The sequence below is a fragment of the Gossypium hirsutum genome, chromosome D12 (assembly GCF_007990345.1).
Source record: "Gossypium hirsutum isolate 1008001.06 chromosome D12, Gossypium_hirsutum_v2.1, whole genome shotgun sequence".
Lineage (NCBI taxonomy): Eukaryota > Viridiplantae > Streptophyta > Magnoliopsida > Malvales > Malvaceae > Gossypium > Gossypium hirsutum.
The window spans coordinates 54,693,884-54,712,165 of NC_053448.1; the positions used below are offsets into that span (position 1 = coordinate 54,693,884).

The following is an 18,282-nucleotide window of genomic DNA, read 5'->3' on the forward strand; positions in this document are numbered from 1 at the left end:
AAAAATTTAAAATCAATTATCAAATTTTTAAAAGAAATATAAATATCTTAAATAATATTATTTAAAGAATAAAATTGAAGTTATTATAAATATTTGTTATCTAAAAATTAAAAAACTAGATAATTTACTTTTAGATTTAAAACTAAAATACAATATCTACCTTTATTATCTAAAATTTAATCAAATGTATTAGAAATTATTTGAAAATCATCCAATTTAACTTTGAATAGCTTGGTTATTATGTACATGTTTTACTTTGATGGTTAAAATTGTTTTTTTTAATATTTAGTCATATCTTTCTTAGTTATTTTATAAATATTATTAAATGAGCTATTGCACCTAATATGAAGAAGAAAAAATTGATGGCAGAGACCAAGGAGACGATCAATACTAAAAATATGGAAAATATAATACTAAACTGGTGTCAAAGAATTGAGCTATTGATCTTTTAAGTCATGAATATATAATTGGTAGTTTAATTTGCAATTTAGTATTTAATTTCAACCTTTTATATTTGTGCGATTTTTTAAATTTATTTATCTATCTAAATAGAAAAAAGAGTTTATGGGAAATTTTAAAACCATCTAATGTATTAAGGTTTATCTTTCAAATTTTAGATCAAATATATATTTATTTAGTAAATTGTAATGAATATTATTTAGTTTTTTAATATTATTTGAAATATTTTAATGGAATGTATAGTGTATTACTAAAATTTAATAATATTTATAACTAGTTTTTTTGCATTGGTTGATTGTATGTATTAATCAAAATAAGTTTAACTGTTTTTATTTTTATAAATGTTGTAACATTTTATTAATAATATGGTTATAAAATTACAACATAATAATATAAAAGCTTGATTAATAGATGAGAAAAAAAGTTTAATTGATAATTGAAATTAGATTGAATTTAAAAATATATATTTTGAATTTTTAAATATAATAGATTGTGCAAAATTCTATTTTTATATATAGTTTCTAACTTATTTTTAATTTTTAATTAGTGAATATAAATTATTAATTAAATTTAAATAGTGTGATTACTAAATATTTTATATTTTAAAATTTTGAGAGAATTGAGATATGATTGTCAAATATTGCCCTAATAAACTTGGTGTGAATTAATTGGATATGACAAACATGCTGATAGGAATAGTTATTCACGCATGTACAAATTATGTGATCTGTGATATGTCAGGAATATTGTATATATTATTGTGCATTCATGTGTCTGAGGGAGATTAACATTAACATGATTCGTATTGTTTATATATTGGTGCATTTTGCTTAAATGTACCATTTGGTGCAATTGGTGTGTTTGGTTGGATACAATTTCTTATATTAGATTGACATTCCACTACTAGTTTATTAAAAGTTATTATTGAATTTGAATGATAAGTACGAAAAAAAGATCAAGATAATAAAAATGATAATGAATATGCAATCGATGATCATTATAATTATTGAAATTTTGAATTAAATTTATTTGAATTCCTATTATAGCTCTTTTAAATTGTTTTCTACTTATTTTGAAACTAAGGATCAACCTATGATAGTGTTTTGGTGATGTTTTATGAAATTATATAAATATTTAAATACATCTGGTATTTATTTGATTTGATTATGTTTATATCAATGGCTTGATTTGGAGATGTTTGGAGTTGATTGAAGGTGTTTTTGAGTTTGATTTTATGTCTTTGTACTTTAGCATCGATACCTAGCATTTTGATATAGATACATATAATTTAATAGCTAAATAAAGTTTCAAAGTATCGATACCTCTGCTTTATTTTGAATCAAAGTGTTACAAATTAACCTGAAAGTGCTCTTTTTTTGTTGTTTGATGTATTGGGCCCAAAAAGAACTTGAATGATGGTGCAGAAATGAGTAGTAGATGTGTTATTTGGTTGATTAGTCATATGATGGGGTGATCGGAATCGAATGACGAGTTTAAACATCTAAATGTGACATCAGTTATTTGAGTTTGTCTTTAGTTCAGTGACGGGTGTTACAACACAAGTTTAAAACTAATCATAAAGTAAAACTTAGACATAGAAAAAAAAACGATGGCAAAAGGTGAAGTATAGAAGTGTAGACTCTGCTCAAAATCTTACATCACCTAAGGATCGAAATTGCTTCCTATATTATCGAATTTTAGCACCATTGGTATATCATATATTAGTTCAAGATAATCATCTTTATCCTACTAAAGGTGTTTGGATTGAGGGATGTCTAATAATATTTGCTAATAAGATTACAGCTGTGTATTATTAGATATGTTACATCATCCTATTTGATTCATTTATTAGAATAAAAAATAAATATATACTTAATTGACGAACTGTAATATAATCAAAAAATTCACTCAACATAAAATAAATTTTCGACGTAAAAAAAACAATACCAAATAGTATGATATAAAATAATACTATCTTAAATCAAGATAATATTATTTATCCAAACATAAAAATATGATCTCGAGTTATAAAATTACTATAAAAATATAAGATTTTTTTTTTTGGAATTATACATAAATATATAAGAGTTATAATTATATGCTCCAATTCTATCCAAAAGGAAGTCGTTACTTTGCTAATCAAAAGTTTATACTTTGCCCCATTATTAGTAAAATGAAAAAAAAAATTTACAAAATTAATTGAAAATTTAATTCAAAGGAAATTAGCATTCATTTTGAAAAGGAAAAAAATGGTGCTGTCAAAATCTAGTAATGAGAATAATGATAAATGTGGAAATCCACTTTTAATTCAATACCCATTCAAGTTCTACTCATCACTTACCCATTTGCTTGTTTTGACCTTTTCCTTTCCTTTCTCATGTAATTATCAACATCACCCATTCTCTCTTTTGGGCCTTTTCAACTTGCTTCATTTCATCATCTACTTCCCTTTTCTTCTTTTTTCATGCCATTTTTACTCTCTCTATATTCTCATTATTTGTTTACCTATCCAGTTTTAGTTTGATTGACATTAATATTATTATCAGTGCAAGAATACGTGGGTTTGAGTGCGTTAAAGCACGTTATCTTTCTATTTAAAAGTTGGGGAGAGGCTTTGGATAGTTCTAGACATTGTGTAAAAATAAAACAGATATAATAAAAACCTGCAATAAGATTAATATTAAGAAAAAAGAACATCAATTGATTTAGATACAATGATAAGACATATTGTATTTTTAAGGAGAAAATGTAAATTCGAATATTGAAGACAACACTATTGAAATGATTATATATATAATATTTTTGGCCAGAATAACAGATTCATAAATTGATTGAAAAATACAAAAACATCACAGAAAAAAACAGCAGAAAACAAAAAGATTATAATAAAAATTAAAGAGTCAACATAAATTCAACTCGAATCCAAAATTTCTCTAAATTATTCAATGGTCAACGTCGGAGAATTGGGGGAATTTCAAGAATTTACATTTTGGTACACAATTATTTATGGAAATTTTCATTTATTTTGAGAGAGTTTCAAATAAAGAGTAGTTAATACCCAAGGATTCCCTACTTAACAATGTCATAATGATTAAATTATATAATTAGGCCGCACGTGACGTTGTCCACTGACCCCACACGCCCACACACTGATCTCATATCAGTCCTTTTATCATCATTTCATACTCTCTCTCTCTCTCTCTCTCTTTTTAATTTCAATAAGAAATTATTAACTATTTCAAACATATTTGCAAATTTAATTTTATATTTATTGAATCCTATTTTAACATAGTTAATATTGATATTATTATCAATATATTTAAAAATTAAAAAGAATTATAAATAATTTTACGCCATACAAATAAACACTAACGCCATTTTAAAAAGAAGTAAATAAATAATAATAACTTTTTTTTCTCAACTATAAATAATACTTTGCCTTCAACCTTGGCCCTTGGCATTGCTTATCTTCTTTCGAAATCCGAGTTCCTTTTTCGAGCTAAAAGAAATCCCAAAACGCATGCGTTTAACTGTTGATTCTCTTCTCTGTCACGGATCCTAAGGTGAAGAATCTCTCTTTATTTTTCTACGTTTCTTATTAAATTGAGAAAAAAAAGGGGATTAATTGTAGTAAAAACTTGAATTTTAGTTCAATAATTGTGATTAACTTTTCGGGATTTTATTTCTTATTGTCATTTCCCTCTTTCACGATCTTCTTTCTGCAAAATTTCTCCTCTCAACTATACTTAGTAAAAGAAGAAAAGAAGAAGAAAGAAGCTAAGCCCATTAATATAATTCATGCAAATCAATAATAAATAAGGGCAATTCTATCTGGCCTGCTTCTCCTCTGCATCGCTGTTGCATTGTTTGTGTACTGTACTATTTGCTCTGTCATCTGCTCAGTAAATTCCACTACTTTTTTTTATAGCCATTGGGAATTTGATTTTCTATGCATATTATTTTTATTCAAGTTCTACTGAGTTTTTATGGGTTTGTCTAACTCTTTTCTTTTCCCTTTCATTGCAAACATTTCTTTCTCTTTTCTCAAGAACTGCTACTTTTTATCACCATTAGAAAACACTTCCCTTTTTATTGAGATAATAGGAAAACACAAGAAATGAAAATGGGTTTTCAAAACTCTTTGTTTAGTGAGTTGGTGTGGTACGAATCGCCGTCGTTTAGGTCACTGTTTAGTCTGTTTTGGACCCTAAACTTTAGCTCTCGTGAAACCTAGTCGGTTTTTGTACACCTTTTTGGTTCTAGTCAAAATCTTAATCGCCCCTTACTCCTCATCTGACGGCTGTTTTTTCATCTCCCCTTTTCGTTTTTCATATATATATATTTAGATTTTGATGGATGGATGGATGGATGTGATGTTCTTATATATATATAAATCTTCAATGTTGTTTTGATGCAGATTTTCTGGTATCTGAAACACCCATCAAAAGAAAATAAGAAAACTCTTCGTTTGTCTTTTTTTCCCCCATGGCGTTTTGAGCACCTCTTATCAACTCGAGGCTCAACTCACCTGCTTCAAGTTCCCCGAGTCTACTCGTTGACCATTAAGACTTGGAGAAGAGAATCTGATAAAAGAGGGTTTCTCCTTTTTCTTCTTCGTTTGAATTTTTGGTTGCTTTCACCGATGAATCGGCGATTCCTATTTGTACTATCATCGTTGTCCTTCGCCGTATTATTCCTTTTCCTCGTCGCCCTTTTCTCAGGTGCGCGATTTACATGCATGGTCATAGAGACTTTTTTTTTTCTTTTAGTTTAATATATAAATTATTTGTTTCCTTTATCAAAGTGGATGATGGACACCTCTCTTTCAGAAGCATGGGGGGTTTCTCCATGTTTCTCTTTTTCCTTTTAAATTCCTTGTTATCTTCCTCTTTGTCTTTTTCTATTGCTTATTATTATAGTATAATAAAGGCATTCTTTAACTAAAATTGTGGGATTTTGTTGCAGGTCAAGGTAAAAACATCAATGGCTCATTTGGTTTGAAGCTATTGAGGCTAAGGATCAACCAAGGGAACCACACCCTTTTAACGCCACATCGCAAGCTTCTTCGTAAGTACAATAAAAAAACTAGAATTACCCACAAATTTTCTTCATTATAAAATGCAAAAATGAATTTTAAAACAAAACTGGGATTTTTTTGGTAGTTGTTTTCCGAATGTGTGGGGGCTTATGATATGACGGGTGTTTTGATGCCAAAAATTCGTAGTAACAAATAGCAATGCGTACGGTTCAAATGTCAGAGGCGCACACGTCTGTTGTATTTCTTTGTCCTTTTCTTTTTCTTCTGTTATGGTTGAAGCTAACTTGCACTGTTAACAATGGCTGTCATGTTGCCTTGCCATTGATGATTCAGTCTCTTTAATTAAGATGGGGAGTCCTTAAATCCCATCAAAGTTTTATCAACCTTTAGCCTTCTTCGTAATTGGAAGTCTAATGTCTTTAGCCCACCGAGTTCAGTCCTGCACTGTGCCTACTCCACAATCTAACACCATCTTTTTATGCTACTGCCTTAAAAGTATTTTTATAATATAAATTTGTCTGTCATTAGGATTAATGTAAATGTTAAGTTAGAATATGTTTGATAATTCTGAGTATTTATTTTTAATAAGAGTTAGGAGTAGGGATTGTATAAGTATTGAATTTAAGATGTATAAAGTGAAATTTTAAATACAAGTCCTTTATCACTTAATTTTTTGTATTTTAAGCAAAATGAAAAGTGGAAGATGCATTGAATGAAGCTATTATACTTATTAATCTAAAAAAAGTATATTTCCAACACTCTTAACAAAATCTTTTGATATATTTGGAGAAAAGTGCTTTTTTAGAGCTAACTCAAAACCTTGTTTGAAATTTTCTTTTCTTTTTCAATAAAAAATGTAAGTTAGATGAAAAGGTCAAAGCTTTAAAAGCAATTTGCATATTGTGTCCCCCCTTTGTAGCAATGCCTTTTAGGATAAATTTTGTCTTTTTTATCTTTTTCCCTACAATTCCTGTGAATCATCCTCCTAAAAGGTGTATGTTGTCTGTAGACCTTTCCCCTTTATTGGTTTAGTTTGGCGGTCTTTCACATTACATTTGCTTTATTTTATTTATTTATTTGCCATACAGAAAAAAAGAAGAAGTGGATCACAGTTTTTTTTTATAATACTTAGTACTATCCATTATAATAATGTTGATGTCAACTGAGTTAAGATTCAGTCGGCATCACAATTCTTTTTAAACGAAGTTATCTTCTATATCCTTTTAACAATATTTTCTCCATAATTGGAACCATATAAAAGTATGGGATGGATTTGATATTGAACAAAAATGGATATGAATGGGGTTTATTTGGGGTGGGACCTTTAAAAAGGCATATTTGGTTTTGTCGTTATGTGTGTGCAGGAACAGCACTGGCGGAACCCAACCGGATATGGGGAGAGAAGTGTAGTAAAGCTGACATAGTGATAAACCAGGGACCCACCGCCCCACTGCCAAGCGGCATTCCCACCTACACAGTGGAAATCCTGAACGTATGTGTGAGTGGCTGTGACATCTCAGGGATCCACTTAACCTGCGGCTGGTTCAGCTCCGCTCGTCTCATCAACCCCAAAATATTCAAGCGCCTTCGTTACAATGACTGCCTCGTGAACGACGGCAAGCCATTGATCAACGGTGGCACTCTCTCCTTTCAATACGCTAATACCTTCCTTTACCCACTTTCTGTCTCTCGTGTGGTGTGTTCTTAGTAATATACCCATAAACACTTGGTTAGTTTTCCATGCATATATCATCATGAATGGATCCTATTGGGTTTTTGCTGATACTGCTTTAGCTTTTCTTTTTATGTCATTTACTGGTGTGAGTCCTTTTGTCGATTGATTAAAAAGAGTTGATGGGATACTGTAAAGTGTGATTTCGTGTCGGTCGAATAGTGTGTGATGCGGGAGTTTTGATTTGAGGGTATTTTGTAAATAGTGGGGCATATAATGGATTGGTTTGTAGGTATGAGGAGCAACATTACTATATTTTGAGGCATACATACATATATCCGACAATTTGAAACTGTGACTTAGAGGATGATGATCCACCCTCCATGCTTTTGTATCCATGTTTGTTTGTTTCAAGAAAAGATGAACCTTCCTCACACTCCTCCCTTTATTACTTTTGCATGTTTGGATTGGTGAAATACAACGGAATAACATACAAATATGAAAAAGGAAAAGCTTAAATTCTTCAATATCCATTAAAAAATGAAAAAACAATTAATGCATAAAAGACAAGGGAAAAAACCCGGCCCACCCAGTTTGACTTTTAACGGTTTTCCTGAGGAACAATAATTGACAGCCGACCCACCATATTTGTCTCGTATCCAAAGGCTAATCTTTCTTTACAGTTTCAGCAGCTTCTTCTTGAGACAAGCAAGAAGATTTACAATCATAACAATTGGATCTAAGCTATATAAAGCATTTCTTTCACCGCGATCCTCTGGTGAATATAAGAAGAAGAATTATACCCTTGAAAAAATCTGAAGAAGCTTTCACTCCTGCTAAGGTAATTTTCATCCCCTTTTCTTTTTTTCCTTTTATCATCTGTTTCTTCTTAGCGGATATTTTGATTTGTCAATTGGGTTTGCTATGAACTGAAAATCTGTTTTGAATTCTCTATAATATATGTCGGATGAATTGATTTGAGTTGAAATTTAGAATGTTATATTGTAGATTAATCCTACTTCAATTTTGGATTAAATTCTGATCTGAAATTGGAAGAAATGAGCCGTGCTTAATTGAATATTATTGCTTTTTATACAGACAACAGTGGCAGGCAGAAAGTAACTATTTTGCTTTTGACAAACATGAAGTGATCATTGATTTTGAATCACTGTTTTGCCAAGTCATTGCCTTCTGACTCCCGCAAGAACTTCTACAAGGTAGAATTTGATGCCAGGAGGTGTAAATTCTCCTGTTCGTGCTTTTAATTTGGTTGGTGGACAAGCGGTCGTAATTGATTCCCTTAAGGGTTGTTGCGTGTGGGACACAGACGGGAATGAGTATGTCAACTACGTTGGGTCCTGGAGCCATGCAGATGATGACGAGGTTACATGTTTTCTTCCTTGGTCTAATTTTGCATTCTACCATAATTTGATATCTTGCATTTATCTTACTGTTTTAACTTGCTGAGAAAGATTGCATACTTCCCTTTCACTGTTTACGAATTTCTTCATACTAAATTTGTTCAGAAATTATTTTGACGCCCCGTATGCAGATCTAGTTTTGAATTATTATTTTTGTTGTAGGGGGTGCAAGATCGTCGCAACTAAGAATTTGTAGGTCAATAAAAGAGAGAAATCGACAAATTTTGCTTCTGATATACTAGGATTTCTTCATTGAGTTTGCAGATATCTGTAGGTTCTTGCAGCCCTGGCTGAGACAATGATGAAAGGAACCAGCTTTGGCACTCCTCGTCTTTCTGAGAATGTTCTGGCAGAGACGGTAATCGCAGCTGTTCCTAGCATCAAAATGGTTTGATTTGTAAACTCTGGTACAAAAGCGCCCATGGGCCTTGCCTGTGCCTTTTACCGAATGGCAAAGATCATCAAATTTGGGGGACGTTACTGATCCTTTTCTTGTCAAGGATGGTAGTGGAGTTGCTACCCTAGGGCTGCCCTACTCCTCCGGTGTTCCAGAGGCAGCCACTTCTGAAACTCTTAACAATGACATATCAGCTGTGGAAAATAATTTTAAGAGTAACAAAGCAGAACCAGCAGCAATTATTCTTGAACCTCTTGCTGGGAACTTGGGCTACCTAAACCTGACTTCCTTGAAGCCATCTGTCGCCTAACCAAGATTGTTTTATGGTGGGGCTCAGGAGTGTTTTGGAGTAACTCCCAATTTAACAACAACAGGGAAGAGATACTAGGTGGTGGTCTACCTGTTGGTAGCATATGGAGGAAGGAGGGAGATTATGGAGATGGTGGCACCAACAGAGCCAATGTACCAGGGTGGGACCTTGAGTGGGAGCCCACTGGCAATGACAGCCGGCAGTTGAAGGAGCCCGGAACATATGATGCTTAGATAAGATCACAGGAGAGCTCGTTCAAGGCATTCTAGATGCAGGAAAGAGGACAAGACATGCAATTTGCGGAGGGCCTGTTCACAACTTGGACAATGCAAAGAAGAGTGTTACGGCAAAATTTGCGAGGTTCTTCTACTGGGGAATGCTGGAGGAAGGTGTATACTTTGCACCTTCACAGTTTGTATTCTTCTGAAGACATCCAAAAAGTTAAAGCTTGTTAGTTTGAATCTTCCATCACCTGCAAGAAAAAAAGGGCCTATTCTTCCTACCTGCTCTTCATTTTTCCTGAATTACCGCCTAACACATGTTCAATACATAATTCAGCTATTTTTCAAATATTTAGAAAAAGAATACCCATATTTATCACACCCTGAGTCCGAAAAACAAAATAACAGATAGCATTTACACAAATTATTAGTAACAGAAAGCATTTATACAAAGACATTTCTCCTTACAATTTGGTGTGCATATTCTGTTAACATGTAGTGGTCCTATACAACTTTACAAATGATTCAAGCTAGTATTTGGAAACAATCATAAATGAAGGAACCCAAGTAAGGGAAAATGCACATCTTCATCACTCCATTAAGAACTTGAAAACATGGACTTTGCAATGAACACACAGAGGATACTCAAAGACGACGTTTTACGTTCTTAAACATCGTTAACAGCATAAAAGAAGTTCCAACTCTATATGCTTGGTTTCATAAAATGGAACATGAGCATACAGTCTTTCTGGGTGAATCATCAATCTTCTTTTCTGTTCAAACATAAAATCAAGCTTAAATTGGTAAAGATGATACATGAAGTTTCAAGCAAATGCAGAAGTATCATCTCAATGTTAATTAGATGGTTACCACTTAAATGAAGTTACACTTAACGCAGTAAGAAAAGTTACGTTATTACAATCATACTGTGTCAGTGAATCACGGATTATTGACTTTAAAAACGAAGCAATCCCATGGCTAATAACTTCTGGAGTTCAATGGATTCTCATTAAGAGGCAAAACATGGCTAGGAGCATCTCATCATAATGAATGAAGGAACAGGAAAAGATGGCCTCTAATAGGTTCATCATAACTTGAGTAGCACACTCATCAATGATTAATGACGAAGTCTAAATGGTAATTCTCAGTTTCCACATTTTTTTCTCCCAAAATGCATGTATAAAATGAAATAGTTTTCAAAACTTTTCAAAAATAGAGAAAATCCTCCACCTACAAATGGTATCACGTATCATATCCTTCAGAACAACATCAATCATGCATCCAAACATCAGTTACCAGTCATAAGCAATTCCAAGTTTCAACTTGTAGCATCATTTACTAATGCAAGTAAAACAGCTGGATATCCTGACGTTAACTTTAGTAAGCAAGTTAATCTTAATTGCAAAAAGGAAAGAACTCTTAAAACTGTAAGAGAAAAGTTTTACAAGAAGATAAAGACAAGAATACCTGTTTTAGTTTTTGCAAGTGATGGCTGAACTACGACATGCATTATTATAATCCCACCTGCAACTTCACCAAAGGGTACTTTACACTGGCCAACAGTCTTGTCGTTCTCCAAAATTTTACCAGAGCTTATTAGTTTGACTTCATTCACTGCCTTCGGAACAACTGTCTTACCTAAGGACAGCAGAAAGTTAAAACAAAATGCTTTAAACTCTTAGCCTTTATGTTTTCTTCAGGGCCTTCAGATAAAAATAAAATCAGAAGACAGTTGATAGACGTAGGCAACAAGACAATGGAGCAAAAGTCAATGTGCTCCTTGAAGTTATTTCATAATATTCGAAATAAAATCATGAATCATTCTTTTTTCAATCCATTTACTTAAAGAAATAAGAGACAATAGCATCAATGAAATGTTCCAATAAAAGCCTAATGGTTCACGATACTAACATGTATTTACAGTACAGTCAAGTTTAGCCTTCTCTCCTAATTTAGGTTCATAAGACAATTTGCAATTCTTATTAATTGATCATTCTGAATACATCATCGGAGCAGGTACAACAATATAAAAAAGGGGATCTCCTCCCTTTGTTTGGCCATTGGCATCATATGCTATTCAGGCACATGGTTTGCTCAGTTTTAAAAGTTTTTGCTATACTTGAAGGCTCATATTCCCATATTCAGGTCCAGCAATGTCTCTCCGACACAAGTACTTTAGCAAAACTAAATCTGGGTAACATAGTTTGTGGGTACTTTACAAAGCTAAAGACAACATTTCACGGCAAAGAGGTTAGAACCAAAGTTCCTAAAATTCTCTACCATAAAACTCAACTATCAACTTGTTCTATAAACCTCCCCCCCCCCCCTTTTATTGAATTCCATTGCTAACCCTACAGCTTTCTTCATTTAGTTTCAGTTTTCACAATAATTAAGTGCGCACTCCAAATTGGATCACCTCTGCAATATTACTATATACTATATAGCAAAAAATTTCTTCTAAATTTACCAGAAGCCCAGAAATCTACAACAAATGTAAATTTTAATTACAAAACAAAAACCCAACAGCAGGAACTTCATAAGCAATTCGAAAAGAAATGGGACAAGGGGAATGGCTGATGATAAACCTTTGGGCCAATCAGAGACAATTCTTTGCTTAAGCATATCCACGGTGGATGTGGCGGAGTACCGAAACGGCCCGATATCCGACCCGTCATAAAGCCTGAACTTTATATCCACCAAATCCGCCTCCGACATTTCTGCTCAATTCTCCTCCTCCTCCTCCGCTGCCGCTCCACCTACCACCAACCAGATGCTGCCACGTGTTCCAATTCTTCCAACAAATCGAGTCACCAATCACCGCTCTCTCGATTCATCAAATCATATCAAACCGCGAAACACCTCGCCGCCTAAATTTCAACAATTAAAACCGAACTGAAAATTAAACTAAATTTATGACTTAGATAAGACCCAAAAGAAATAGGATCGAAATTCAAACCTCAATTAATGTGTAGTAGTTGATTTCTTGAAGGCTTCTTGAATTATTTTCTTATGGTTCTTTTTGAAAGATTGCGAGTTTGGTGAACTGAAGACGACAAATAAGTCCAAAAGCCCCCCAACCGCTCCACCGAAACGAGGTCGTTTCGCTGCCAAAAGAGGTAGATAAGTCGTTGTCTTAAAAGTTATAGTACGCTGTCGTTTTAATTTATTCTCTTCCCTCTTTTTGTCTGGGGGTGGGGGACGAAGAAGCAAAAGGGGAGGAGAAAAAAAAGAAAGAAATGTCGAAATCATTTTTATTTTAAAAAAAAAAGGGGGTCGACTTCTGAAACAAAAATAGAATCGTCACCAATCTTTTTTCGAGGTGTAATCGGGTCACCTTAAGATTAATTATTTTAATAAAACATTTTGATTTATTAAAATAATGATTCTGGTCTACAAAATTCGAGAAAATAGGCTCGGGAGTCGGTTACGCACGAGGAAAGATTAGCACTCTCATAAAGCTCAAAAATTGGTACCTAATCGATTTTGATGTCTTTAAGTCGAATGTCGAAAAAAGATTAAAAGCGATTCCCTTTTTAAAAAAATCTTTATTGAAATTTATCATTTCGAAAACCATAAAATTTTGTCATCTTGCTTCAATGAGGAAATCGAAACCCAGTAAGTTAGGATAAAAAAATTCTTTGAAGTTCTGATAACAACACGTGAGTTTGCCTTTATTAAAAATCTTGTCTCAAGATAACAAAATGTCATATCCAATGAGTTAGGACATAACGTTTTGAATTCCCGAAATAAGCTTTGATTTGAAATTCTTATGTTTGAATTGAAAAAGGGTACTCGCTTACCTAAATTCAACGAGAAAAATTGAAGCTCAGTAAATTAGGGCACAATCCTTTCGAGAATCTTGGATACCGAATATTTTGAAAACTTATGGATAAAAAGATTTCGATGTTTGAATCAAGTGCAACCTTTTAAATGAAATGCGAATGAACAATAGTGTATAACACAAAGCAATAATTTATAAGCTAAAAGTATATACTAATGCATGCCAAATAATCAATAAATACAAGTATACAACACAATACATATACGAGCAATAAATCCATATCTCATGTAAATATTAACACCAATATTTGAAGGCTAATATTAAAAAAACCTAATCTTAAAGGAAATACCAAGTGTAAAACGACACATACACATGAGAGTTTGAAATAAATTATACATTGAGTTTAAGAGTGAACACTACATAAAATGATAATATCTAAATGAATCTTAAAGTAAATATTGTAAAAAGAAAATCTAAATACATAAAACAATGTACATATGTTAATCTAATAAGTAATATGTATAAAATAAAAAAGACCAATATAAATAATATATCTAAATATGTGTAAAAAGCTAAGGTAAATAAATAAACTAGGATATTTAGAAGGAATGAAGTATCTATATATATAGAAATAAGTTAAAAAAAAGTTATAGTATATTACATACGTATATGCGTAAAATAAAAATAATTTGATAAAAAAATGTATATGTATATAAATATAAAATATTATACAAAGATGTTTCTATGTAAATTAAAAAAGAACATTATAAATAAAATGAATATATAAGAAAGAAAGTGAAAATATAACAAATATATTAATAATATCGATACAATAAGAGAAATGATAATAAATAATAATAAAGTATATACAATAATAGTAATAGCAATATTAAAATAATAATAATAATAATGATAATACTATTGAAATTAATTAATTTAATAGAAAAAATGAAAAAAATGACTAATTTGAACTTAAAACAAAAATTCGGGGGCAAATCCACAAATAAATAAAAAAAGGGACAAAAATGAGTGCGCGAATAATAAGGAGGGACTAAAGGGGAAAATAATCCTGCTCCCCAAAACGCTGCACAGCGACATGGATTAAAATGCCATAAGGATAAAATATTTGGGCCAAATTAAAAGAAGAAAAACATATCTGATTAAAACATGTTGCAAAAAGGGAGGCCTAATTGCACAAATCCCCCATTTAGGGCAAGAACGCGCGGATCTGCCTCATCAAACGGCGCCGTTTTACTTATAGTATTAAAACCAAAATTTCCTTTAAAAAAACATTTTATTTCATTTTCTTTAAAAACAGATGGGAGGGGGGAAAATTCTCTGCTAGGGTTTTCAAAAATGCATTCCCTAAGCCGCCGCCAACAACCAGGCTACTCCAAAACCTCCGATCCTCGCCCACCTCCGATGGCGACGGAGTGAACTAAGGTCCGTCCACCAAGTAAACCACTCGTCTCCTCTCTGTTCTTTTTTTATACGATTAAAATAAAAAACGGAAAAGAAAAATACAGGAAACAAAACAGAAGAAGAAAAAAGAAAAAGAAAAACCACCTTCTTTCAAATTTTTTCTTTTTCGTATTGATTCTCTTTTTACACTGATCTTTTATCTTTACACTGATTGTTTTACACTAATTTTTCCCCTTTTCAAAAAAGAAATCCCCTTTTATCATTTTGTTATCTTTCTGTTATTCTAACATGCTTGCGGTTTATGGTTTGTTGCTGGACGATCGTGCGTAGAGGCTGCTGAACGTGGGCGAGATTGCTGCGACGCGGGGGTGATGGGGCGATTGCTGCGGCGCTGAAGAAGGGGTGCTGCCTAGGGTTTCTGCTGCTCTTTGAAAACTTTTTGTTTTGGGCCACTATGTAAATGGGCTAGGGTTAATGGTTTGGGCTTTTTTGGGTTTTAATTATTTTAATTTGGTGTTTATTTATTTATAGGGCCGGGTAAAATTTGGGTATTATAGTTGCCCCTCTTTGCTCGTTGTCGTGTAACGAGAATGGAGCAAATATTTCAAAGACAAATTTTGCTTGGTCTCGCCAAGTCTTGACTTTTGGTGCTTCTTCAAGTAGCCTCTTCCTAACCCACTGTAGCTTCGAGGAGATAAGGCTCACTTCTTTCGACTTACTCCACTGCAACATCAGGGAAGTAGGATTATTGGATTAAATCTACTTCCCTACTACTTTGGGAAGATAAGAATCGTCGTCTTCGATCTGCTCCCCTACTGCTTAGGGAGACAGGATCTACAATCTTTAACCTACTCCACTGCTGCTCAGGGAGTTAGGACCAGCGGCTTAAATCTGCTTCCCTACTACCTTGGGAAGATAAGATTCACCGTCTTCAATCTGCTCCACTACTGCTTTGGGAGACAGGATCTACAATCTTCAACCTACTCCACTGCTGCTCAGGGAGATAGGACTAGTGGCTTAAATCTGCTTCCTACTACCTTGGGAAGATAAGATTCACCGTCTTCGATCTGCTCCACTACACCGCTAGCGAAACATGATTCGCTACCTTTAGCTTTAATCTGTTCTACTGCAACGCCAAGGTAATAAGACTGGCGTCTTCGATCTACTTCGCTGCCAGTACAGGAAGGCAAGATCTGCTATTTTCAACCTACTCCACTGCTGGTCAGGGAGATAAGGCTGGTGTCCTCGATCTGCTTCATTGTCAGTACAGGAAGGCAAGATCTGTTATTTTCAGTCTGCTCCGCTGCAAACCCAGTGAGGCAAGGCTGGTGTCTTCGATCTGCTTTGTTGTCAATACAGGAAGGCAAGATCTGCTATCTTCAGTTTGCTCCGCTGCAAACCTAGGGAGGCAAGACTAGTGTCTTTGATCTGCTTCGCTGTCAATACAAGAAGGCAAGATCTGCTATCTTCAGTCTGTTTCGCTGCAAACCCAGGGAGGCAAGGCTAGTGTCTTCGATCTCCTTCGCTGTCAATACAGGAAGGCAAGATCTGCTATCTTCAGTCTGCTCCACTACAAACCCAGAGAGGCAAGGCCGGTGTCTTCGATCTGTTTCGCTGTCAGTACAGGAAGGCAAGATCTGCTATCTTCAGTCTGCTCCACTGCAAACCCAGTGAGGCAAGGCTGGTGTCTTCGATCTGTTTCGCTGTCAGTACAAAATTGAATCAAATAAAAAATTTGTATATAAAATTGTACAAAATTGCAGTTCATATATACAATTACACAGTAAACCATAATTCATGTATAGTTTTAGTATTTATCCCTTAATCAAATTGGTAGGTTAATACCAATTTAACTGACTTATGCATTCGCTTATCTTTGGCGCTTTTGGTAGGTTAATACCAATTTAACTGACTTATGCATTCGCTTATCTTTGGTGCTTTGTCATCTATGAAATTTCAGTATTTTCTAAAAGAAGCATGTGGTTTTAGTTTCTTTTCCAATTTCTAAACAGTTGCAAACAATGAAAAGGAGTAAATTGAATATTATAAATCTTTGCGTTATTAGAATAATGTATTACACTGCTTGACTTGGAGATTTAGTTTTAGAGGTATTCATGAATTAGGTATCTTATTTGGTCTACTTTCAATCGTATTTAAGTTTAGCTTTTCAATTTCAGCTCAATTCAATATTGTTATAGGTCCTTATCATATTTATTTATTCTTACACAATATTCAGAACTACTCATATCTCCTCCCCAACCCATAAATAGTAGGATAATGTGCTGAAGCATACTCGAACTCATATCCTCCTACATTGACAACAATGCCCATGTCAATCGAATTAAGACTCAATCAATAACGATTTTTAATTTAAATAATAATGGATTCTTACCAAATTCACAAAAATGATTCACCGGATGATATAAGAATATCCAAATCTCATAAAAATTCTTTAGATAGATTCCTAATAATGAATTAACAACATGAAAAATCTTATATTTGGTGTTTTATTTTATATAAACAGAAATTAGTAAAAGATAGACATCCAAATTGAGAATATAATCACGTGACTGATATAATTGTTTTGTGAGTTGTAACTCACAATGCAACAGCAGAACATGTTTTAAGCCTTGCCGTTAAAACATTGGCATAAATTCTAACAAATTGAAACATAATTAGGATTTTAGCTATCAATTGCTCTGCCGCTAGTAAAAGGAAAAGTGTCGAAACCAAAACCATTCTGATTTGGTGAAGCATTGAAATAATTACCTACTTTTCTCATTTGGCATTCATTTTGGTTATCTCTGTTTCAGCATGTTGTTGATATGCCAATGAGACAAGCGAGGGAAGTAGCAATGCAGAAATAAACGTGTGTTCTTGGACACCTATATATAGGATTATAGCCGTGTGTCTCTTCTTCACCTACTTGTAGTAGATGAAATCCATGTGCAAGAAGAAAATGCGTTAGGTGGGGAAGCCCAAGTTTAATTTAGGATCACCACAATCCAACACTCAACAGTCCCTCTTACATGTAGGCCTACTACTAACAATTCGGGCCATGTTAGAAGCCTCTAATATCACCATCTGCTATCTATAGATTGTAGGAGAAAAAGAAAGATGGTGGGTTAAGTTGTTGAATGTTTTCTTCCTTCAGCATTAAATTGTTGGTTTCGATCCATATTTTTGTTTAAAAAAAACTCATAAGATTAATAAAGATGAAACACGACATATAAACAAATTAAAGAATGAAGTGAGAGCTAAGACTACCTAAAACTTTGATTTATCTAAGTAATTTATGAATTTTATTCCAATTTCTGGGTCAAATCTATATTTTATACTATAAAAGTTCTTTTTTCCCATATATTTAAAAATCTTAGAAGATTCGTTACTTTAGTACAAAAATCTAATAGATGCACTAGCGGATAGAATGGGCTTGAAGAAGGATATGGGCATAAAACATTGTCTTCCGTATGGGTTAATCACAAAATGCACGCCTCATCTCATTTTTATAATTTCCTGACAATTGTACACATTTCATGCCTTTGGCTGTCAATTAGTAGG

The 18,282-nt window shown here is 33.2% G+C and overlaps 2 protein-coding genes and 1 pseudogene across 3 annotated transcripts; 2 read left to right on the plus strand and 1 right to left on the minus strand.

The window, feature by feature from the left end:
* Positions 1 to 3,888: 3,888 nt before the first annotated feature.
* On the plus strand, positions 3,889 to 7,603 carry LOC107946597 (protein TAPETUM DETERMINANT 1). Of its 2 annotated transcripts, none has more exons than XM_016880995.2 (4): positions 3,889 to 4,022; positions 4,877 to 5,180; positions 5,425 to 5,526; positions 6,862 to 7,603. In XM_016880995.2, the coding sequence occupies exons 2-4, from the start codon at positions 5,102 to 5,104 to the stop codon at positions 7,203 to 7,205; spliced, it is 525 nt and encodes a 174-aa protein (XP_016736484.1). In that variant the 5' UTR covers positions 3,889 to 4,022; positions 4,877 to 5,101; the 3' UTR covers positions 7,206 to 7,603. The 2 variants fall into 2 exon arrangements, with proteins under 2 accessions (XP_016736484.1, XP_016736485.1); XM_016880996.2 differs by lacking the exon at positions 3,889 to 4,022 and adding an exon at positions 4,073 to 4,330.
* Positions 7,604 to 8,396: 793 nt separating this feature from the next.
* LOC107944057 (glutamate-1-semialdehyde 2,1-aminomutase, chloroplastic-like) lies at positions 8,397 to 9,897 on the plus strand (annotated as a pseudogene).
* Positions 9,898 to 9,910: 13 nt separating this feature from the next.
* Positions 9,911 to 12,700, minus strand: LOC107946598 (membrane-anchored ubiquitin-fold protein 3). The gene is made up of 4 exons (XM_016880997.2): positions 12,475 to 12,700; positions 12,104 to 12,385; positions 10,986 to 11,156; positions 9,911 to 10,291 (listed from the first exon to the last, which is right to left on the minus strand). Exons 2-4 carry the CDS (start codon positions 12,231 to 12,233, stop codon positions 10,236 to 10,238), a joined length of 357 nt encoding a protein of 118 aa, XP_016736486.1. The 5' UTR covers positions 12,234 to 12,385; positions 12,475 to 12,700; the 3' UTR covers positions 9,911 to 10,235.
* Positions 12,701 to 18,282: the final 5,582 nt, after the last annotated feature.